The following is a 23,575-nucleotide window of genomic DNA, read 5'->3' on the forward strand; positions in this document are numbered from 1 at the left end:
AGAAAGCTATAAAATATGTAAAGCTGAGCCTGCGAGGGGCAGTAGAGTTGATATGTTATCCTGGCATATTCCTGGAGGAACGCATAGACATTACGCAGATTTCCCCTCAACACTGTGCTTTACGTGTATACGTAGGTAGGGACTCAAGAACCACTTCTGGACAACCCCTTAATAGTCATTTGATTTCTGTCCCGACTTTATCAAGACCTAGTTCATAACTATAGGGCTTAGCAGTCGATTACTCCTATATAAAGAACATGGTCGCTCGGCTGCCCGAGTAACGTACCTTAGCCATCAACGTTTAGACTTTATAGCATAAGTACATAGAAAATATAATTCGACTGGTAGAGTGGTGTGAATGTGATTGCCTCAGGATATAATACCGGCACTTTATGCTAATACCTAGCGTTGAGTATTAGTAGGACCTATGAGCATGCTTGGGGTTAGGCCTGCCACGGATCCGTTGTTAAACTGAGTTACCATGATGGTAAACTATGCTAAAGCAGTCATTCTTTGTAACGTTCATACATGGAAGCGATGGGCCTCCCCACGTTGACGAATCATACCGTCCTCTCTTATGTCCACAATAGTTCGAACTGAAGACCGCCTAAGCCACCAAAGGAAAGGTGGATCTCCCATCGTGGCGCTGGAATACAACCAGGCTTGGGAGCTTCAAGCAAATTGTAATATCCTGTCAGTTAGAAAGCGCTCTAGCTGCCACGGTTCCCTTGTTCATAGCCGACAGACTTGAGAACTGAAGTCCGTCTTTCTTCTGTTGAAAAAGTCGCCAGATAGGCCAAGGGAAAACCTGTCTGACGAGTACTTGTGTTTCAATGAATCGCAAAATCCACATGGCAGCAGACTTCTAAGCACTACACTGGAACGGATTACATGAAATCACGGCGTTCGGCGGTATGCGCCGCTCGGTAGCTGCCGGCTGGTGACATATAATGGTCTGGAAGCCCCAAAATCACCTCAGAATTATGCTGCCTAAAGCGCAATTGGATTCTTCTGTTCCTGCCGCTTACTTGACTTGACAGTCTCTCAGCCACTCCGCCATTTCCGCTTCCCCACACTTGGCACCCTTACCCTAAATAGCAATTGCAGTCAACATTCAGAATTAAGCGAACCGTAATTGCGATTTAGCTCAATCACAGGACAGACAATTGTGGTAGCCAATTTATACGTTTGGCTTGGCAGCGTGGCCTGCGGGAGATCATCGCCTCCTGGACCCTGATCCCTCCGCTCTCGTGGAGGCGCAGCATTGAATTCCATGGATCAGTTCTCTGTACAAGATTTAGCAATTTGTAGTCTTTAGCATCACAGCGTCGCAAAGTCCCGGCTTTGGTATCTGGGCGGCGACTTGGCAGTTCCCCGATGGCGTGGGTTGCCTCTGCTTGGAATCATACTTAAGTATGGCGAATAACCATACACCTTCTCATCTATGCCCACTGCGTCACAATCCTGCATAACACATTCATACGAAAGATATTTCAAACCTATCATTACCCTTCGTTCACCAATCAGCATACTACTACGAGCAACTCCGAGACGAAAAGAAACAATGATGACCAAGCTCTGGATCATGGCTGGCTGCATAGCGGCAGCCTTCTCAACCGCTACATCTGCGAACACCCTTCAAGAACACAATATTCCACTCAGCCTAGCCCTCGAAATCGCCCAGGATGCAGTACAGGACTGTGCCAACAAGCAATACAGTGTATCAGCAGCTGTAGTAGACCGTGCGGGTGTCCTACGCGCCCTGCTGCGGGCTGACAATGCAGCTATTCACACACCGGAGGCGTCGCGTCGAAAGGCCTATACGGCCGCATCGTCGCGCACAGCGACAAGTACTATGGTCAAGAACATCCAAAATCCTGGCGCTGCCCAACTTGTGGCGGTGAATGATTTCCTCGTTCTCGCTGGTGGCGTGCCAATCAGAGTCGGAAACGAGACAATTGGCGCTGTCGGTGTCGGTGGTGCTCCCAGCGGAGATCTCGACGAAGCCTGTGCGATGGCGGCGCTCCAGAAGGTGGTAGAAAAGCTGGTATAAACTATTACGCTAGGCATGATGTTCTATTGGAGCACGGGCGAAGTCCAGTCCATCGCCTCGTTTCGGTCGGCCTCTACTAGGACTGGTGTCTGTTACTTTCGTATTGGGCAATGCCATGAGGCTGTTTCTGTGATAATGGCCATTGAGAATATTGGGATGTATAGCAAGCACTTTTCTGGTCTCTTTTGGTACGACCTTGAGATATCGATGGAGACTCGATGTACAATGTAGGTGTTAATATGGACTTTCAGTTAGTGATTGGGACCACAGAGAAAGTAGAGCTATGTATATAACCACTTTTCCCTTGCTTTTGCTTTTCCTTTTCGAAACACTTGGCCCCACCGTTAAGATAGTGATTAGATTTAGATATGAGGTGTTTCGATCTAATAACTTCTGCTGCTGTACTATGAAGCATACAAATATGTACAAAGTCAAAGTAGATAGTATACTCCACTGTCGGCGCCATACAACACCTTACATCGGGATCACTGCCACTTGCCAATTAGATTTAGTATTAGTGCTTTGAACTTGAGTTTAGCTCAGCCTCTTGATGACTCGGCGGCTGATCCCTAAGCGGACTATCAGTTCTACCAAGTATGGTAGCTCTACATCTTGGCAGAAACACCGGGAGATACGGAACTAAATATCCTGGTAGGCGTGGCTCACTCATGTGGATCGGAGATAGGTTATTTATGATGCAAAACTAAGATGCGTCGAGCTTATTGCACTGATACCGTAACTTGAATTGTCTTTGCTTAATCCACATTCGAACCATACAATGCTGTGTTTGGCTCGGCAGCTTATCTATAAGCTGAAGTAAAAAAGGAAAGGTGTTTCGTAAATTATTACGGTAATATGATAAGGGAGATCCATAAGTTCCAAAGCAATCTACGACTTACGTATTATCATTTAGAATTAAGTAAGCTCAGCTTTTTATAAGACTAGACTGTATTTGGGTACTATTAGAAGATATTAAAAAGGTCCTAAGCCTCCTAATACTATGTTCCAGAATGGCACAGTGGCCCTGTTAACGCAGAGCGCATGGACGCCAACAATGTGGCCGACATATTCATGGACGCCAGTGCGCTGTATCAACGACTTGTAGTTATCAAATTCGACAACAGAACAGTTGGCAACCTCCTGGATACTGATATCTCACTACTGGCCTTCACTTCGCCCCAAATAGTTTAAATTCGCTGGCCGAATTCGGCCGCAAGTACCTTCAAGTCGCTCAACTCCTTGGGTTCTTTCTTTCTCAAATTGCCCCATTCGCTACCACTGGCTACACATTGTCCACTTATCTCTTATCAATATGGCCTTAGGGCTTTTACATGACAGGTCAGAGCCACTTTGTGTCTGAATTTTGACGTTGACGTGGCGACTGCGAGAAATCCATAGCTAGCTAGTATTGCCAAAAGTGGTTCGCCAACAAGAACTTACGGGCTCCGAAATTTGAACCGGAGTTTGCCTTTATTGTCACCAGTATTGTACAGACGAATATAGAAGAAGATAACCATATCTTGGGCCAAGTTGTGCCCGAGAACGATTCTGCACCTGAAAGAATACAGCAGTCCGGATCGGAGGAGCAGGCGCCACCGCCACAATTTGCCGCGTGTTCCGTCCGACCTGAAGGATCGGTACCGCGTTTGGTCCTTGAGCGTATTTTCAAGTGCCAAGACCAGGCCAGGAACTGACAACTGCTGCCAATAGCATTCCAGCTCTAGGTGGAGTCATGTTAATAAGATGTCCATCCCACCTGTCATACTTGCTCAGTAGGGACCACTGGGCGATGCGAAGCATACACCTGCTGGGTTCTCCAATGGCGCTCAGAAGCCGGATTGGGTCGGCTGCGTGTCATGTCCCCCAGCATGTGTGGTTCAGAGCAAAGACTCATAAGGGCTTAGGGCAAGGGGTTACATCGGTGAGGGGTTGGCCGTCGTCTATAGCGGGAGAGATAAGAATTAATGTTGACAAACTATAATGGGGAGGATCATCCAACAAGCCATATGAACTTGGCATGGGATCCTCTGGCTAGTAACCCAATGAGGATGGAATGGATGCAGAACATACCTCCTAATAGGCCGATAGTCCTTCTAGAATCGTCTTAAAAAGTCTATTTGAAGCTAGAACCCATTCAGCCAATCCTCGCCTCGTTCCCGTACTCAATTTCTGATTAGTGCGAGGTTTAATGGCCTGTTGGAAACCTTAAAATGTCACACCATCCATCTGTCTTGACTGTAGAAACATATTGGAAGACATAAGACAGACAGTAGGCCATACTGCGTACTACGATTCTGCTTCGACAGTGGAGTCCGTATGGGACGAAACGTGTCTCCCCGCAACAAGTTAGACAACTTCTCTGAAAACATGGAGAACCACCTTTTAAAATGTTTCATGAGCCAATGGGAATGGCGGGGTGTGGAACGATGGTGGGTTCTGGGGCCTATACTATAGACCCACATATCATCAGCATCTTCCGTTGAATTGCTGAGGGCCATTGCAATTAGGTAACGAGAACTGCAAAATGCGGGAATAATCATGCTACTCCACACCGGCGATTAGCTATTGTGGTTTCAGTCGAGTGTACCCCAAATACCCCAGGATCCACCGTATGATGGCAACGGTACCCCCGTCTCACCCGCCTTTTTGTTTCCTACATCTTTGCAGGCTTTCCGGCCCTTCCTCACCCCTTTCACCCTTTCTCCTATCTCATATCTTGATTTTATATACAGCAGTCTCTTACAGCGCCCTCCCCCGATCCTCTTGCCTTGCGTACAAGTCACTTAGACCACACGCCATGGATGTTTTACCAGCGTACCCCAATACTCACGGGGTGGACAAGAAAGAGGAGGAATATGATGTAGATGCTGAAAAGAGGGATATCATGGCTGGTCAAGTTCAGGATGCATTTGGAAGTGAAGAGGACGCTGAGATCAAGTACAAGACCTTGACTTGGTGGTATGTATCCCGTCTCCCTACAAGACTTATCCCAAGCTAAAAAGAAACTAGGCAATGTGGCTTGCGTAAGTCCGTTCGTCATGCGCCCAAGGCTATCGCTAATTGCTAGGTAGTGATGATTTGTGAATCTGTTTCCCTGGGTGTGTTGTCTCTGCCAGCTGCCGTGGCGACATTGGGTCTCGTCCCGTAAGTTTTACAAGGAAGGGAGAATGCGCATCCGGTGACTGACAGTGAACTAGGGGTGTTATCTTGATCGTTGGCCTCGGTCTTCTCGCTTTGTACACAGGCTACAATATTGGATTGTTTCGCCAGCGTTATCCTCACATACAGAGTCTGGCAGATGCCGGAGAAATTCTGCTCGGCCGCTTTGGGCGTGAGCTCTTCGGTCTAGGTCAATTTCTGTTTTGCATCTTTGTGATGGGAAGTCATATTTTGACCTTCCGTGTCATGATGAATACGATCACCGAGCACGGCACTTGTTCAATCGTCTTTAGTGTGGTAGGTATGGTCATTTCGATGGTGTTATCCATCCCGCGAACGATGAAAGGAATGACGTGGGTTTCATTCGCTTCCTTCCTGAGCATCTTCGGCGCGGTCATGGTTACCATGATCTCTGTGGGTGTACAGGACCACCCCGATCGGATTATTCATGCTACGGTAGAGACAAATCTCTACACTGGCTTCCAGGCGGTGTCTAATATTGTCTTCGCCTACTGCGCTCATGTCGCCTTCTTTGGTCTCATTGCTGAAATGGAAAATCCCAAGGATTTCAACAAGTCTTTACTCATGTTGCAATCTTTCGAGATCTGCTTGTATCTCACTGCCGCTGTCGTCATCTACTACTACGTTGGCACTGATGTTCACTCTCCTGCCTTGACCTCCGCCGGACCTGTGATGAAAAAGGTTGCATACGGCCTTGCCATCCCAACGGTACGAACTGATCCATCTGACACCCGGAATATTGCTAATAAGTACCAGATTGTTGGCGCTGGCGTTGTGAATGGCCACATTGGTCTGAAGTATATCTATTTCCGGGCCTGTCGCAAGTCAGATCTACTGCACAGTCGCAGCTGGAAGTCCGTCGGTATCTGGCTCGCACTAGGCTTGACCTGTTGGGTTGTCGCGTGGATCATCTCAGAGGGTATTCCTGTTTTCAGCAATCTGAACAGCCTGATCGTATGTCACCCTTTCATCAAAGCCTTTTAACAAACATGCCTAACGGTTCTCCAGAGTGCTCTCTTCGCGAGTTGGTTCAGTTACGGGTTGAGTGGAATCTATTGGCTGCACCTGAACTATGGCCAATGGTTCTCCAGCCCAAAGAAAATATTGTTGACGATACTCAACATTGGAATTGCACTGATTGGGCTTATCTTATGTGCATTAGGTTTATATGCTTCTGGGACGGCCATTCATAATGATGCCAGCAGTACTGTTTTTACCTGTGCCAACACTGACACATAGTGGCTTGGCCAAAGTGTTACAGTGGCCTGAGCATGAAACTGGATTTTGTATTTTAGCCAGTGGGGTACATTGCACGGGGTATCAGTGAGGAGTGGGCAGGCAGTCTTAGTGTATGTGAGACAACGCCTTTTTTTTTTTTTTTTTAAGCAATCCTTCATTATGTAAATAGTCCATCCCAACTACAACATGATCTAAAAATGTAAATAGGCCGTTGTTCACGGCTTTTCGGTCCTGCTAACGAACAATAACGAGACACCTCTGTTCTGTCGATATGTGACATAGACCTTGGCATAGACGTACACGTAACAATAATAGTTAAAACGCTATACGTTAAGTTCATAAGAATAGACCAGAGCTTCAGGCAGAAACAAGTCACAGAAAGGGGGGGAGAGTTTTGCACAGACAGGCGAATGGACAACACCACCGGCGGGACCCAGAGCACTACCATCCCTGGTTTCATACGTTCTTTGAAAGGGAGTCCTGCGGTAGGCTGGTCTAGCTCTCTGCTTGATGAAGACTTGTCGGTGAGCAGGTTTGCTTGGCGCGATCTAGCGTGGCTATTCTAGAGACTAGTAAGACCCAACCTCTAATACGTTCTTGGTGCCAAGATATATATAAAGAGGCTCCTCCTATTATATATTAGGTTAGTAGATCCAGGGAAGGTAGCTGTGGTTAACCATTGGATATTCCTGCTCTTTTTTATAAATCTATTAACCTATAAAATATTACTTACTAGCTGGGGTTATAAGCTAGATATATAAATGAATTATCTTCAGCTATACCCTTTACTTTTCTACCAGAACCTTAGAATGTAGGCAGTACTAGTAAAGCTGTAGTAATCAGAGTTTAAAGTGACTAATTCCCGTCCCGTCCCTCGTAAAATTCGTGACATTGCGTGGCCCATCTCGTGTTCTAATATGCTGTGGTACGCCTAATCTGAAGTATGTATACATTTAGCAGACTGGAATAGCCCAGAGAAACTCTACTAACCAGTCATACCCTGTATAAGAAAAGGGTTCCTAGCGGCTCCTGGAAACCGGAACCAAAGACTCCGTGTCCGTCCCCGTCTCCTCGCGTCGGTCTGTAGTCTCAGTCGTTTTGAGAATCGATAGTTTCATCGGCAGCTTGCTTGTCTTAGGCGTAGACGAGGAACCGGGTGTCACATTCTGATAGCTCTCTTCCTGCCCCGTCTGGGGGGTGCCGAAACAGAAGTGGGTGACTTTACGGTAGAACCGGCGGGCGGAAGGTAGGTTGATGCAGACTATGCCGCTGAAGCATTCGATTATAGACCAGTAAGAGGTGGCAACAGTGTCGTCTGCGGGATAGAAGGTTAATTGATATGAACCTTGCTGGGAGAGATATAGGGGGATGTACATGTGGCATTTGTGGTTGTTGCGTAGGTGATCACAACCCGGAGTCGGAGGATACTGACGACTGTTACACTACATAGGTTAGCGATCAGTTTGTCTGGGAGGTAAAGTGGATATTTACAAGAATCCTAGCCCAAACATGGACAAGAGCATAATCTTCTTCGACAAGCTGACAGAAAGTCCAGCTATCTTGTGCAGCGGAAGCCCGATAACTGCCAGATCCAGCGTAATATTGGTTGCCGCATTCGCGATGCCAAAGGCATTGAAATTGAGACACGATCCTTCTGTTTTCCCGTGCCATTTCGTCCAGATATAGGAAACTGGGAGACAGTTGAACGCGGTTCCGAAGGCATAGGCTAGAAGGTACATGGCGTTGATGGCTATAAGCAACCAGGTGGCTCGTCGAATGCCTGTACTTGGGAAAATGCGTAGATAAAGACATAAGAAGGCCATTTTGGTTGCGGCGAGGGAGGGGATGTAGAGCAGTTGTAGGAGCCAAGTGAACTTCACAATGCGCGTAATGTTGTCAAAGGGAAGGATCCAGATGTCTTTCCCATAGCCATCCTTCGCCACTGATGAGATTAGCATTGGGTCAAGCTTGAGAAGAAACCTAACATACTTGGGTATTCGAGGGCTCCCATTGGAACTGCGAAGATCTACCATCGCATTAGCTTTCATTTTTTTCACGTCTGTTTCCGATGCATACCAAGGCTAAGATGGCGAAAATATCCTCCGGCCCAAAGTGATCACGCGATTCGGAGCACCGCATGATGGTAAATGTTATCGCGAGACTCATAAAAACACTTGTGACGGTTGTCATGATGTGGGAGATATCTTGAGGCTCGATCCCGCACATTGCGTTTGATGCATTCTGCGAAGCTATGCAAGTCAGCGATGCAGGTGAGCTCTACTAGAGGCACATACTCAATGCTTCTTTAACCGAACACGTCATGACATTGCAGCCACTGATATCCTGCTGCAGCGCTGTATCAGCGCAAATACACTGGGTATCAATCGGGGAGCAAGACGACCCCCCGAGCCCTGTCTCCATACATGTTGCCTGGAAACTATTAGCCCACACTACCGCGCTTGGGTGAATTCAGCCTACCGCGCATGGAGGCATTTGCTGACAAGTAACTCCATTTACGAGTAGAGCGACAGCCCAGAGGCTAGAAAGGCTAGCCCTTCGCATGGTAAAGAAAGAGCATGACACAGTTTGGCGTTGGGAAGACCTGGTGGACATCAACCCTTAAAATGTTTCGCCCATGTGCTTATCCAAATCTGGCTTCTCAACTATTCCCTTGGCACCATTCGCGATGCACTCGTGAGTTCATGCAACTGATCACTGCACTCGAATAAAAGATCGCGAACTGACCAGGATCACTCTTTAGTGTGACACTAAACCAGTCCATCCCGGGCCGTTGCGAGACGGTGGTTTGCGGTTGATTTGAATCGCACTAGTATTGCAATCAAAGCGAACTGGTTCGTCCTGTCCCCCACATCTGGATTTGGATAGTGGAGCTGGACTCCGGACATGACTCGTGCTAGATACGCATGGAAGTGCGCCGTACTTGATTGTTGTATTAAGGGAGTCGCTACCGGCCCCACCCCTTCAAGCTATCTACAGGTAGAACTAGTAGAGTGTGGGTGGGTCTCCCTATATTAAGGGGGCTGTGCGCCCGCAGGGTTCTTTCTCTGATCGCTACACACCTGTGCGATTGAATCAGGCCAACAATGGACTTGTTGAGACTTCCGGAAAGATCCTTGCTGGGTCAGGGCGCGCTCGTCGGAATTGTCACGTACTGGGCTGTTTGGATCGTCTACACACGATGGTTTCACCCTCTCGCCAACTTTCCTGGACCATTCTGGGCGTCTATCACGAGAGTCTGGACGCTTCTTCATGTGCTTCCTGGGGATGCTGAAAAGAGGCAGATGAAGCTACATGCGAAATATGGTTTCGTTCCTCGGTGAGATATGGTTGAACCACACTTATAAAGTATAGGATCCGTAGTCCGCATCGCCCCAAACGAGCTCATCACCAGTGACCCGGAGGCCATCCAAACGCTCTACGGAACCAAATCATTTACAGCCAAGGTACGGCCCTCGCTCAGAGCACAATCTCACTGACTAACGGACTAGACCGACTTCTATTTGGCTTTCAGACCACCATGGGGTACGCCAGAGTCCAGTCTGTCTAGAACAACGGCTGATAAGAGCAGCACGATTCCCAGACCACTTCTCATCAGAAGGCGGAAAGCAACACGGGGAGCGCCGCCGCATCGTTAGCCATGTCTACACAATGACAAGCATCCTCCAATCGGAAAAGTACATTGAGAAGTGCATTGACGTCTGGCTCGACAAACTAGCCGAGATGGCTGACTGCAAGAAGTCTTTCGACCTGTGGATATGGACTCGAATGTAGCTATTCCTACCTCCCCCATAGTTCAATTGCTGATATCTGTATAGGTACGCATACGACGTGATCGGCGAGTTGTACTTCAGTAAAATGTTCGGCTTCCTGCAAGCCGGCGACGACCACCTAGGGTACATTAACGCAACGGAGGATTTGGTCCCTGTCCAGTTCCTGGCTGCCAATATGCCCACCTACGTCCGGGGCTTATTCATGCTGACTGGGATCTTGATCCCGAAGGTCCGACGGGCTTTAGGTGCCCTAGGAAATCTGACTGAGGCGACAAACGCAATGCTTGCTGACCGCCTCGCTACTCTACAAAGCGATTCCCAGTCTAAGCCTCAGCGACATGACATCCTAGGGAAGCTGCTCGAAATCTCGCAACAAAGAGGAAAGGAACTTGATTTCGTGCTTGACGATATCAAGATGGAGTCGTTTGGTGCATTGTAGGTTCTCTCCGCTCATGAGTGTTTGTATGCTAACAGAGGCATACGCAGCTTTGCCGGAAGCGAAACAACAGCTCTCACGCTCTCCGGCATCCTCTATCATATCTTCCGCAACCCCCGCGTATACGCAAAGCTCACCGCTGAAATTGACTCTGCCGTGAAATGCAACCAACTTAGTACCCCGCATATTTGCTACAACGAGGCTGTTAAACTTCCCTACCTAGCTGCCTGCATCAGAGAAGGAATCCGCATGCACCCAATCACTGGCGTCTCGTTCCCCCGTCACGCACCCCCAGCTGGGTGCATGATCGGCGGCCATTATATCCCCGGTAATGCGCGGATAGGCGTGAACCCCGGGGTTATGCATTTCAACAAGACAGTTTTCGGCGAAGATGCAGATCAGTTTCGACCCGAGAGGTGGATTGATGGTGATGTTAGTAGGATGGATCGGTATATTATGCAGTTTGGGATGGGGGCTAGGACTTGCCTTGGCAAGAATGTGAGTTTCGTTTCATTTATCAGTACGATCTATCCGTTGATGTGTAAACTGATGAATTGATGTTTAGATCTCGATGTGTGAAATCTACAAGGCCATCCCGGAGCTTTTAAAGTCTTATGCGTTTGAACTCCGGAGTGATGAGGAGATCCAGACGACATCATATTGGTTGCATAAGCCGGTGGCGATTGATGTTAATGTTCGCCGTCGTTGATGGCTTTTGTCTACCTTCGGTAGAATGTATACTCTATATCATATAGACAGAAACTCTCCGAGGGGTACCTGGGAGCACCGGGGTACTCAAGTATTACTGAGTTAGTCAAGCGGACGGACGATGCACACAGAGCGAAGAGGACGTAACCCACAGCTCCAGATAGCGATTCCGACGTGGGATTGCGCCGTCTATCTATGTAATATCACCCCAATTCGCGTTGCAATGCTCGATAGTTATCACTCTCAACTGGTTGCAGTAATTGATTATATATTCTTCTCTTGACTGTGGCCTGGTACATGGCGCGCTCACGTGTAGTTCTTTGACAAAAGGGTTTCGGTGTACCTACAGCGGCTACAGCGCTTTTGAGAAATCTATGCGACGATGAAGAGTTCATCGAGATCCTCATTATCATAAATTCTATTGGTAATTTTAGTTGATATTGACGTCAGAACGGCCATCAGCCCGGCTTGCGGCGGCAGAATATGTGGGCTGTGGCCTTAAATGGGCTTGCAAAGCTGTAGCGTGTCTGTCGCGCCTCTGTCCAGGTTAGACTACGTTGAACAGGCTCCAACTACTAACATATACCGATACCTCAGATCTTGTGATGAAAGTGAGTAAATACATTTTGAGTCCTGAGGGCAAACAACATCTGAATGAGCGAGAGAGCACAGGGAGCCCAATCTATGCCGACGAGTGCTAGCATAAAGATCGTGTGTATATGCCCTCAACATGCTTTGGTTTTCTAAATTCCTCCAGCAATTGCTCGTTTGGCTGTGCCTGCATTTCCAAATACTTGTAACGCATTCGCTTTTTATCGACCGTAGCTAGTGCATGTGGGATAGAGGTAAGGGTTTTAACTTGGATCATGGTGTCAATAGGTGGCATTCATATAGATGAGCCAGTAATTTACTGAGGTTCCTGTGATTAATAATCTGTTTATTGGCTGTTATTTAGAATTTTTTAGCCGAGGGCTAGGTATCCGTTGATGATCAGAGACAGCATATGGATCAAAGTCCGCCTTGCGGTTACGCTTTGCCAACATCATGAAGCCGTGTATTATTGCACCGTAATGTACAAGGTTGGATGACAACCTCCTACTGGAGGAATGGTACACGGGATCCCTGGCGTAGTTCTGATGCTTCCCAGAATGGCCGTGAGCACTGAATCATGAGGTGGACTAGTAAATAGTGTGGAAATATATTTCAATACCATTATCAATAGTGGGGCTTCCATGCGCTAACCTGGAGAACGAAAAAGGAATAGTGAACTACTCAACTAAGTTAATTACGGTATGCCCTCTATAGCCTGTGGCAAGTGATGGCTTGTGGTTCAAGGGGACTGGGACTTGTGTTCGAGAGACAGGTCACAGGCTTCATGCGGCTTTATGAGGAGGGTGAGTGATTTCGATGAATTTGGGATAGAACACCACAACGCTTCTCGCATGTTGATGCAAGATGCTTCACGACGGCCAACAGTCGGACTCGTGAACATCATACCATCCAAGAAGAGCCCAACTATAATGGACTGCAAGGGCTATGTACTAGTATCTCATCGCAATCCATTAACGACAACACGAAACCAACGAAGCAACTTTTCCGATCGAAGCATCACATCTTAATCTTATCAGAGCAAGCTTAGCTCAACTTCCCTAAGCGAAGAAAGCTCGACATCACCCTTGACCCTCATTCCTATTGGACTGCTCGCAAAATTTGCAGCCCACCAGGCCCACCACCTCGTATTGAAAGGCGCAGTGTTGTCGATCAACAGGACGCCTTACCGAGCGGCCCGCCGGAAGACCCACCAAACAACCAACGGGAATGCGAAATAGGGCCTGGACGAGGAACCTGACTGGACGACCTGGAGTGGTGTTCCTGGGTTGTCCCACCTAGCGAAGATTCCGCCAGGAGGGAATGGGGGGGAGATGCCTCCTCGTCTCCAGATCTTGGCGCGTAGTACTCCCGCGGATGGAATGGTGACTGGTGGAAGAATGGCGACGCTGAATTTGCGCTATCTTGGCGTTCCGCCTGAGTTGAGGCCTGAACTCAGAGTTGGTCCAGAATGGGTAAAGAACGTCAAGGGTTGGGGTGCACTGTGGATTGAGCACTGGGAGATTGAGTGAGGACCTGCCTTAGATACCCCTGTACATGTCTTGCCTCTTCATGGGGACCAAACTTTCGCCTGAATGTCGCGCATGCTGATCTTCCGGCAGGACGCGGACGAGGCGGCGCAGATGAATCAAAAGTATATGTACTATTAAAACGTCGGCCGCCAAATCACCACTTGTCAAGAAAGCTAAATCGTCTCTCGTTTTTATTGTTATAATTGGACGTCCCTCTGTTTGTTTTGACTTTGGAGGGCACAGCTTAATACCCCCCTAGCCCTCATGGCCAGTCTACTCCAGTATGCCCTCACCTGGGTGCTGGCCCTCACCATCATGGTGCTCCCTCTGGCCGCTGCTGACGGCGTCCCAAAACTCCGAATAATGCCCCTTGGCGACTCAATCACGAAAGGAAACGGCTCCCCAGACATGAACGGCTATCGCTCCAAGCTTCGTGAACGGCTCGTATCCAGCCAAAAGGATTCCAATTTCAGTGTCGACATGGTCGGTAGTCTGCGCGATGGTGGAATGCAAGATAACGACCACGAGGGCCACAGCGGGAAATATCTGGCGGATATTCGACAATATCTTGAACTATCAATCGACGCGAAGCCAAACATCGTTCTGGTACATGCAGGGACAAATAATATGGATAAAGAGGTTGATCTTGATAAAGCAGATCAGTTGATCGAGTCGATCATCGATAGGCTTTTTGAAGGGTCGCGGGGGGTTACCGTTCTGATTGCACCGGTCATCTGGGCAAATGATCCTCGTATGCAGAAGAATACAGATGCGTATAATACGAAGCTTCGTGCAATAATTAAACGAAGACAGCAGGAGGGCCAACATCTTCTTGAGGTCCCCATTAGCATCACGGCGAGTGATCTGTCCGACAAGAAACACCCAAACTCTGTCGGATACGGCAAGATGGCTGCGGCGTGGTACGACGGGATCCTCGAAGCTCAAACCCGGGGATGGATCCAGACTCCTGCCGCTGTCAACGCGCATGACCACCCAGGTATGGGGCTGGGTGACGGTGCCGCAAGCCCCATCAGTGGTGGTAACTGTGGAGATAACTTCAAAGGGAAGGGAAAGGTGTTTGATGGCTTCCGCACCTGGGAAGCTGTAGGAACGATAATCGGCGCAATGGAGGGTGCCCGTCGAGAAAATGTTATCCTGGCTGACCTCAATGGAGATGGGCATACCGACTACATTCTTGCTGACGACGATGGCACGGTCCGGGCCTGGGTCAGCACCGCAACGAGTGAAAGCCCGTGGATGAGCCTTGGAAACATCAACCCGGACTGGACGGACGTGTCTGGGGCGATGGTGCGCATGGCGGATGTCGACAACGACGGCAAGGCGGATTTGATTGTTTTGTATTCGGATGGCGTGGCGAAGGTCTGGAAGAACGTCGATAACGGGCGCAAGTTCAAGTCACTAGATGCAAAATGGGCCACTGGCTTGGATCAGCCTCGTGAGAAAGTTCATTTCCGCGATATGGACGGTGATGGCTACGCCGATTATGTCATTCTCTACGAAGGAGGGGCAGTGGACTGGGCGCGCAACACACATAACAACGGTCAAGATGATCAGAAACGCAACTGGGAGAAGGCTGTGGCGATTGCACCTGGCCCAGCCGGCGAACCCGATAATCGCGCTCAGATCTTTGACTTGGATGGGGATAACATGGCGGGTAAGTCTCGATCATCACCTGAAGTACGTGGGTCCGAACAATAACTGAGGTATACTAGATTATCTTGTGATATATGAGGGGGGCGCTGTGAAAGCCTGGCGAAACACCGGGAGCCTCAACGAGAAGGGCCATAACTGGCAGAGTCTCGGCACTATCGCTCCTGGGATTGAAGGTGTCACAGGCAATATGATCCGCTTCGCCGACATGGACGGAGACGGCAAAGCCGATTTCCTGGCCATCGCCGACGATGGAAGTATACGCATGTGGAAAAGCCTGGGCATCGTTGGTGGCAAGGGTTCTAGTATGCGCTTTGCAGATCTGGACGGAGACGGCCACGCTGATATTGTCTCCATTGACGCCCAGGGTCGTGCCAGGGGATGGCTGAACAAAGGTGGCAACAAATGGGACGACCTTGGCGAGATTGCACCCGGCTTGGATGAGGACCTGTCTAGTTCGACGATCCATTTTGCGGATGTTGATGGCGACAAACTGGATGACTTCCTTGTTGTCTATGGCGGTGGTGCTGTCAAGGCATACCTCAACAACGGGAACATCCCCGACAAAGGGAAGGATCGGATCTGGCAGCCTAGCATTATCATATCGGAAGGTGTTGGAGATCCTGGTCGAAAGGTCGAGTTTGCTGACCTGAATGGAGACGGATACGCCGACTACCTGATTGTTTTCGACGGCGGAGCAGTGGACTGTTGGCTCAACCAGAAGAACATCCCACCGAAAGGTGGAGAGCGCATCTGGGGAGGCCGAACTACTGTCGGGACCGGTGTCAAGGAACCAGGCAGCAAGGTGCATTTCGCCGATATCACCGGCGATCGCAAGGCCGAGTACATCATCCAGTATGACGGTGGCTCAGCCAAGGGATATCGCAACACAGGGAACATCCCAGATGCAGGAAAGGACAGGAACTGGGTCGACCTTGGCACTGTCTCAGACCGTGCTAGCACCGAGGGCACCGTGGCGTACGCCGATATCAACGGCGATGGAAAGGCCGACTATCTCGTTGTTTTGCCCAGCGGAGAGGTCCACGCGTACATCAACAGCTGTAGTTGGACACCTCCACCACCGGACAAAGGAGACGGCGATGACGGCGATGGTGGTGATGATGGTGATAATGGTAGTGGTGGTAATGGACCGGACGAGAGCCACGACGGTGGCCAGAATTGGCCATCGGATGACTACGAGAAGTGTTTCGTCACAGATTGCGACATCACCTGTGCACCTGGCTTGACAATTCTTGAGACGTTCAAGACTCGATGCGGGGAGAAATCTATCTGCTGTCCACCGCAGCGGACACCACAAAACTGTACGTGGACGTCGGGGAAGCCTGACGAAGCAAAGCCCGTCTGCATAGGCTCATGCGACCCCGGAACTGTTCTGTTAGCAACTAATAGCGACCTCTGCGATACGGGGAACGATGCCTACTGCTGCGAATCGAAACAGTACCAGAAGGTGCGTGATGAATGTCATCTAGGTCGTGACGGCTGCGACAATGGATATTATCAAGTTGCAAAGGAGAACGACCAGAGCAGTTACTACGAAGTACGTCCCGTGTGCTGCAAGCAGCAGCTCAAGAATTGTCATTGGGTTAAGAAGAATGAATGCACGGAGAGTAACTGCGAGCCATATGAGTTCCTGCTAACCACTAACCCCATGGGGCAGTGGGTGTATCTGTGCCCAGCCCCGTACACCATGAGCCTCTGCTGCGATGCCCCCGATGGCATTGAGCCTTTCCTCCCCGTTGATTTGGACAATTTGTTCCCTGACCCCCCACCTGTCGAGGATCGTGTGAAGTGGGATCTCCAGATCCTCGGAGGTTATGAGGGGACTGACGGGGAGATGGTGGATAAGAACTCGAGCGACGACCCCAACACCCGGGCATTTGGGTTCGTCCTTATTGCAGGTCCAGACGATAGTCTGTCTAGCTTCTCCAAGCGCGATGGCTCGGATATTGAGCTCCTCGATTGTGAATCGTTCAAGTCTGGAACGGAGTTCCAGAGAACACGGCTGATCTGTATAAATGACGGTGAAGACAACAACTGTGATGACATCCTAAAAGGAGGTTTGAACGGTACTGTGGTTCGAATGCCGGAGGGCTGCGGTCCAGGTACTTATATCGTTGCGCATTCGCTGGAGGAATCCGACAACCAGACCCTCCCTGACCACCTGGTAAAACGTGCTCCCTCTACCAGGAAGGTGATGGACCTGAACTTCTCTTACAACTTCGGGCTAGCAAAGCGTGCGGCATCCGTAGATGACAGGCTGCAGATTCGCGTCGACTATTCGAATATCCCAGGGTACTGGAACGATATTGTCGATGAGGAGGGCGAGGAATCCTCCGATAAACGCAGACGAGGGATAACCCCTAGGATCAGTGCGCACGATATCTCTCACAAGGAGTTACACAAACGATTCTTCTCAGACGATAGTGCCCCCTGGGGCAGGAAGATCAACAAGCTCGTCTCCGCGCCGTATTACACAGATCTCTCGTATGACTTTGACAGCCCGATGTTCTACGAGAAGATCGACAACTGCAAAGGCGAGCAGGAGAAATACCTATCGATGTGGGCAAAGGGCGAGTGCAAAGTGGGGACGAAATTCGGATTTACGTTTATCGGAACCCTGGACGAGTTCCATCTCTCCCAGGCGTACGGGTTCATCGATTTCAAATTTGATATGGAAACCACGATCGGAGTGAAAGGGAACGCAGCGCTCAACACGAAGTTCCGTATGAAGTCCGCGGAGACGAAGACCAAGCAGGAGGTTGGGTTTTCCCACCCCGGGCTCTTCGACTTTAAACCCCAGTTTGATGTCGATATTGGAGTGCAGGCTGAGAAGGCTACGTTTGCCGGTGATTTTACTGCAACGATCCGTACCCTGACTGATGATGACGATAATGACGGGTGGGTCAGCTGGGGCTACGCGCGGCAGTATCATTACGGAGAGGCCTGACGAGGGTCAATTCAATGGCCATATGAAAACCACCGATGGCAATGTCGCTATCACCGTTCAACCGATCCTCGGGATGTTTATTGACTTCTCGGAGTTTGCCGGTGAAGATATCCAAAAGCGTGCAGACGGCCAGGAGCTGCTGTATTATATGATTAGCTTATTCAACAAGAACCTGCTGAGCTACGACCGCAGGGGCGTTCTGCTGGATGTCGGCGGGGCACAATACTACGTGAATGACGACGGCCGCGATCAAGCCCACTGGAAAACTGCGAAGGGCGGAGAGCCGATAGGCAAGGCGTCAGGAAGGAGCTTTCTGCACGAACAGAACCCTGAGGAGGATGACGGATACCCCAACCTCGATTGGAACGCTCCCATAGAGGATCCTGCCTTGTGGAGCGGGGAGGGGGTAGTCTCCTGTCCGGTCAATGAAGATGAGGAGGACCCGATTTGCGACGTGGAACTATGCGGGACGATTATTGAATGCCCTGAACCAGCAAGTCAAATAGCGGGATATGACAACACTATGGAGGCGGGGCCACCTGACAATGATGACGATGAGAACGGCGGGACCGTGGAGGGCCGATCAATCGAGGACGAGCTGGTTGATGAATTCGATGATCTCTCGGTGAGCTCAGGTCGAACCCTCGCTAAACGTGACCCTGCAAAGTTCAATGGCGGCAGACGGCCCTTCAAGAATGTCCCGTGCAAAAAGGATGACCGGGGCAACGACGGTTTGTGGAAATATTCTTCGTATTCCTATCCTACTGTGGGCGCTTGGGACGTGGGCGACATGCGGTATCGCCATGTCTACGATTCAGCGAATGCCTACGACGCATCGGAGGTCAGCATCGGGACTTTAAACATCGGCACATACGGGAACCAGGCCGTTACAGAACACATTATGGAACTGCAGACAATGAAACTGTTCTTCGTGGATGTGCACAAGAATCAGATGCCCGACAGGAGCAAGTCTGGCTTCAAGCAGATCCACTGCGGCTTTCTCGACATGCTCTCTGAGCCTGTCCTGAGTAATCCTCCGCCTACACCGGGTGCGAAGGCAGCCAGCCAGATTCCCATCCAGCGTATCATGCAGCGGCACGGCTGGAAGGAGCACTGGAATGACTTCGTGCTGCTCGAACGCACAATCAACCGCTATAAGGAAAACGTAACTCCCCTTCCCGCCCAACCTGCTGTATATCTTTTGTACACGATTATGTGCTAACAGCAAGTAGTTCTGGAGTGGAAAGAGACCCATAGCTCCCAGCACCCGCGCGAAACTAAGCAAAGATCCCACGAAATGGTGCGCTGCGTTGAAGAATATCCGCATGACTATCAACGTCTTCACGTATCTGAACAATGATGACGTGCAGAAGATCTGGGTCAAAGTATCCAATGGCATTCGCTATGAACTTGGACTGGCCGACCAGGTGTGGATTAATAAAGGTAACAAGCCCACATTCATTCAAAGCTACTGGGATAAATGGATCCGGGGCCATATGGACCGCATGGTCGAAGATGGTACAAAATGGGCCAGGGAAAGTATCGCCGAGATGAGGCAATATTGGGCGACGAGCACCAACAAGAATGCCGCGCTTGTACTCAAGAAACTGGACGAGCTGGAGGGGAAACTGTCGGAAATCGAAATTGTGAAGACGTCGCTGGAGTAGGCTTGACTTGGTGTATATAAATACTATCCTGGCTCTCACGGGGCTGTAGTTAATTTCTGTAGACTAGTATGATTTTACTATCCGAGTCTCGTATGTACCGTGAGCTCTTAAGCGACGGATATACGGACTCTCGTTGTTTGTTCCCGCGCCTTATTGAGTCTTGATATCAACTCAATCAAGTTGTTTTGAAAGCAGAGTTTCTCCTCACGGGAAGAACCGGTGGTTTTCTTCCCGTTTTTTTGAGTAATTTCCATTTAACCTTGCCCCGCGTCCGTTTTCTCACTTCGTCTTTCACACTCTCATCCCTTCATCTCTTCCCACCCGCATCTATCAGTCCACCACGACAGTACCTCATCATGGACCCCAATCGGCATATTGAATCATTTGGTCCCGGCGCTGCCACCAATATCCAAAACACAGCCCGCCCCTTCAACGAAGTCCAGGCAGAGGTCAGTGTGGAAACATACGAACAAGCCGGCTTCGCCTCCTACGAGGTCAGCCTCGACGAAACCCCACAACTCCTCGAGATCATAACAACATACGAATCTTTCGCCTCTGGTATCGGACAACGCGATCCCACCTGGGGATATTTCGCCTTCGTGACAGATTACGCAAGCCAGAGCCAAAACTCTCTCTCTCTGGCTGTCCATAATCTTATCGGTGTCGTTAATCGCAGTTTGAGGCGGTTTGGTGTAGCGCCTTACTACGAAGAATTACTTCGTCGGCTTAAGATCGACATTGTCCAGAGCCAAGAGGCGTTAGGTGGTGCCTCGGACGATCGGGTACGTGAGGAATTCCGCGTCCTACGTCACAGGCTAGGCCGTAGGGGTCTCATCGTCCCTGCGCGGAACATGGTGTGTTTGGTTTTCGATGCAGATACGATTCGCATGCTTGCTAGCTTGGAGTTTCCCGATCGCATTGAAGACGACCATGATGCTTTTCACGAGAGTACTATCAAAGTCGTGGATGTCTGCTTTGGTGAGGGCGATAGTGATTCGGGTGACAGCGATTATGACGGCGACGGTGACGAGAATGATGACGAGGAATCCAGTTATGCCGGGGTGGGATATTGCCGGATCACTTCCCTTCACAGGCTTTATATGATTTTAACGATGGACTCAAATGCCCGGGCGATGGAGGATTTGCATCCCATGGATCATACCTCCACCGAGTTATAACACCGTGAGCAATTTTGCGCGTTTATGTAGAATCGAGGATGTCAAGACAACGTCTTCCTTCATGATCACCTATCCTCTAACATATAGCTGGGTCTTAGATTGCTCACAGGTAAATAGGATGCTCATTTAGAGGAGACCTTTTGCAACCTGGGTGGCACTACAAACATTTGACTTCACTGTAAGCTGTCCAATGAGCAGGATATACCCAAATCATACTGGTAATAAAGCATCTAAGTCAGGTCTCTGAGGACCAAATCAATAATTTCTCCTTTATTACGCGCAAAAGTGAAATGAAAGCCTGAAGGAAGCTCGGCTATTTATGAAGCGGCACAGTCTGTGTGATCAAATTAACTCTGGGAACCAACCTTCCCTCCGGTGAGGCCGGGAAAGTTACGCCGCACCTCAATTACATTCCAGAGACCTCATCTTGTGTCCGTTCAGGGTTAGAGCCGACTTACCGTGGCGCGACTAGGGTTCAGAAGGGTGAGTGGCATAATCATGAGAACGGGTGATTTCCCAACCTTAAATTGTGCAGCCACCGACCGGCCTCCTTGCCATAAATATCATTGGATCGTACTGAACCAGGGCCCTGTAAATCGCTTAATCGGGTTTGTCTCAATGAGCTCCCAGATTAGTCTTGTCACGGAATGGTTACTGGCAGTTCGCTCTTCTACATATCCCCAAGTTGCTCGCAGCCAAGTTCACTAGAAGGCTTTCTCTTCACCGTCGATTTGACTATACACCGCACAATCGCCCGGGCTTGGCCCAGCGCTTCGTTTGTGCGACCGATATCTTAAATCTTGTGTCCTTGGTCAATGCCTGCAAATGTATCTGTCATGCACGAAGAGTAGAAATTTTCCAATCTCCAGGACAAAAGTCCAGATTCATATAATATAGATGACAAACGTCCTCACTAGTCACTGTCACCTATCATCCTATGACATCTTAGTAGAAGCAGCTGAGCAGCGTTGCTCTATTTGCTATTTATTGCTTGAGAGTATCACAGCACTCTCTACAAAGATTCGGTGCCATATGGAGACGGAATCAAAGGTGCGATATGGGATTTTATATAGAATTATTTTCCTTTGCGGCGCCTTTATGGTTTTCTTCCAACACAAAAATGCGCAAGGCTCGACAGCCACTATCTCGGATTTAACGGTGTCTGGTCCGTGTAAGTTGATGCTTTTTACCACCATAAAGATTGTTCAAACTAAACTACGGTCCTTTTAGCACATAGCAATCGATCATCCCTCCCCGTGTACATGGTTCAATAAAGCCAGGGAAGTAACAACCCGGTGGCTTCAAACAAGCATCACTACGGATACGAATGATCCTTTGAACTCGACCAAAACTTTCCCACAAGGCTCTTACATGTCGCATTAGCAGCATATGGGACATGCCTTGTCACAGTACGTCAGGAAACCGGCCTACCTGAAGATGCTCAGTATCTCACTCTTCGTTACCGCTGGGGTGGCAATATGCCCTGCCTTTTGACGCACAACTTCAAAGATCCCGTCCCCAACATTAACTTTGAAGTTCTTCCGAGAATGTTTCAACACTCCATCATAGTCACAGATGACCTTGGGTACAAGTACTTATAGATAGAGTCTCTATGTATTATTCTGGATTCTCCTGCAGACTGGGAATGCAAATGGCCTTGTCGTTCAGAAACCGAATCTGCAATTATCGGGTAGTTGCATGTAAAGACAACGACACAGGGCTATTCAAGTCAAGGAACACCGAAACGGTTTTACCCCTGGAATTCAGCATTAAATGGTCGGACTGGAAAGACCTTTCTGAAAGCACTAAGGGGTATACCATGGTAAACGAGAATTGGAATACCGCAGTTGATGAGGCATCTCTCAATTCGCGAGGATGGGTCATCTAGGAAGGACTACTCTCTCCACGTACAATCCATTTCGGTGCGCGTCAACCTTTGTGGGAAACGAAGAAATCGCACGATAGCAATGACCAGCGGCTGCATAGCATCCAGTTCCAAGCAGGGGTTTTGGCTATGAATGATCCGCTATTAGAAAATTAGGATCCGCTCATCAATCCTCAACACTGGGATAGACTTCGTTTTCGCGCTTGCGCTCATCTTGTCGAGTGTTATAGTACAAAGGAGTTTGCATAGGACACAGACAAATTGGCTGCTTTGTCTCGTATCGCCAACTAGATTGTAAAAGTCACTAGGGACGAATATCGTGCTGGGCTTTGGAAACATTATATACTATGTCAACTGATATGGCACGCTGAGGAACCCGAGCATTGCCATCGAATACAACTATATAAAGCTCCAACATTGTCACAGGCTTCAATTAAAGGCGCTATATCGCACATCTTTGACAACTTTGAATTGGATTTGGATAGATTGCCCAACCTTCACCCCTCCTACTTATCACGGCCGCTCGATACAAAAACGTCTCCAATCCTGGGCAAAAGCACGGGCCTTGTCAAGGCGACGTCTTTACGACTTCGTGGCCCCTTGCACCAAGCCACTTTCATCCAATACAAGCTTAAGGGTAGAAGCCGCTTATGTTGGAGAGCTGATCGGAAAGATAGAC

The 23,575-nt window shown here is 49.2% G+C and overlaps 7 protein-coding genes across 7 annotated transcripts; 6 read left to right on the top strand and 1 right to left on the bottom strand.

Annotated features, from left to right (window-relative positions):
* Nucleotides 1–1,357: 1,357 nt before the first annotated feature.
* BDV27DRAFT_129728 (GlcG/HbpS family heme-binding protein) lies at nt 1,358–2,457 on the top strand. Its single transcript, XM_032067269.1, has one exon. It carries the CDS (start codon nt 1,445–1,447, stop codon nt 2,051–2,053), a length of 609 nt encoding a protein of 202 aa, XP_031926647.1. The 5' UTR covers nt 1,358–1,444; the 3' UTR covers nt 2,054–2,457.
* A 2,393-nt stretch (nt 2,458–4,850) lies between these two features.
* Nucleotides 4,851–6,472, top strand: BDV27DRAFT_158660 (neutral amino acid permease; the record flags this gene model as incomplete). Its single annotated transcript, XM_032072724.1, has 6 exons — nt 4,851–5,011; nt 5,063–5,076; nt 5,125–5,197; nt 5,251–5,941; nt 5,990–6,187; nt 6,242–6,472. The coding sequence occupies 6 exons, from the start codon at nt 4,851–4,853 to the stop codon at nt 6,470–6,472; spliced, it is 1,368 nt and encodes a 455-aa protein (XP_031926648.1).
* Nucleotides 6,473–7,491: 1,019 nt separating this feature from the next.
* Nucleotides 7,492–9,034, bottom strand: BDV27DRAFT_146013 (CFEM domain-containing protein; the record flags this gene model as incomplete). The annotated part of the gene is made up of 6 exons (XM_032070505.1): nt 7,492–7,787; nt 7,847–7,914; nt 7,964–8,406; nt 8,549–8,721; nt 8,767–8,902; nt 8,951–9,034. 6 exons carry the CDS (start codon nt 9,032–9,034, stop codon nt 7,492–7,494), a joined length of 1,200 nt encoding a protein of 399 aa, XP_031926649.1.
* Nucleotides 9,035–9,576: 542 nt separating this feature from the next.
* On the top strand, nt 9,577–11,508 carry BDV27DRAFT_165394 (cytochrome P450; the record flags this gene model as incomplete). Its single annotated transcript, XM_032073914.1, has 7 exons — nt 9,577–9,796; nt 9,845–9,936; nt 10,025–10,260; nt 10,309–10,698; nt 10,750–11,197; nt 11,265–11,393; nt 11,455–11,508. 7 exons carry the CDS (start codon nt 9,577–9,579, stop codon nt 11,506–11,508), a joined length of 1,569 nt encoding a protein of 522 aa, XP_031926650.1.
* Nucleotides 11,509–13,791: 2,283 nt separating this feature from the next.
* On the top strand, nt 13,792–18,166 carry BDV27DRAFT_158663 (uncharacterized protein; the record flags this gene model as incomplete). The annotated part of the gene is made up of 2 exons (XM_032072725.1): nt 13,792–15,202; nt 15,261–18,166. The coding sequence occupies 2 exons, from the start codon at nt 13,792–13,794 to the stop codon at nt 18,164–18,166; spliced, it is 4,317 nt and encodes a 1,438-aa protein (XP_031926651.1).
* A 22-nt stretch (nt 18,167–18,188) lies between these two features.
* Nucleotides 18,189–19,833, top strand: BDV27DRAFT_158664 (uncharacterized protein; the record flags this gene model as incomplete). The annotated part of the gene is made up of 2 exons (XM_032072726.1): nt 18,189–19,331; nt 19,399–19,833. The coding sequence occupies 2 exons, from the start codon at nt 18,189–18,191 to the stop codon at nt 19,831–19,833; spliced, it is 1,578 nt and encodes a 525-aa protein (XP_031926652.1).
* A 665-nt stretch (nt 19,834–20,498) lies between these two features.
* Nucleotides 20,499–21,162, top strand: BDV27DRAFT_129732 (uncharacterized protein). Its single transcript, XM_032067270.1, has one exon. The coding sequence runs from the start codon at nt 20,685–20,687 to the stop codon at nt 21,009–21,011; it is 327 nt and encodes a 108-aa protein (XP_031926653.1). The 5' UTR covers nt 20,499–20,684; the 3' UTR covers nt 21,012–21,162.
* Nucleotides 21,163–23,575: the final 2,413 nt, after the last annotated feature.

This window comes from Aspergillus caelatus (genome assembly GCF_009193585.1).
Source record: "Aspergillus caelatus strain CBS 763.97 unplaced genomic scaffold BDV27scaffold_110, whole genome shotgun sequence".
Lineage (NCBI taxonomy): Eukaryota > Fungi > Ascomycota > Eurotiomycetes > Eurotiales > Aspergillaceae > Aspergillus > Aspergillus caelatus.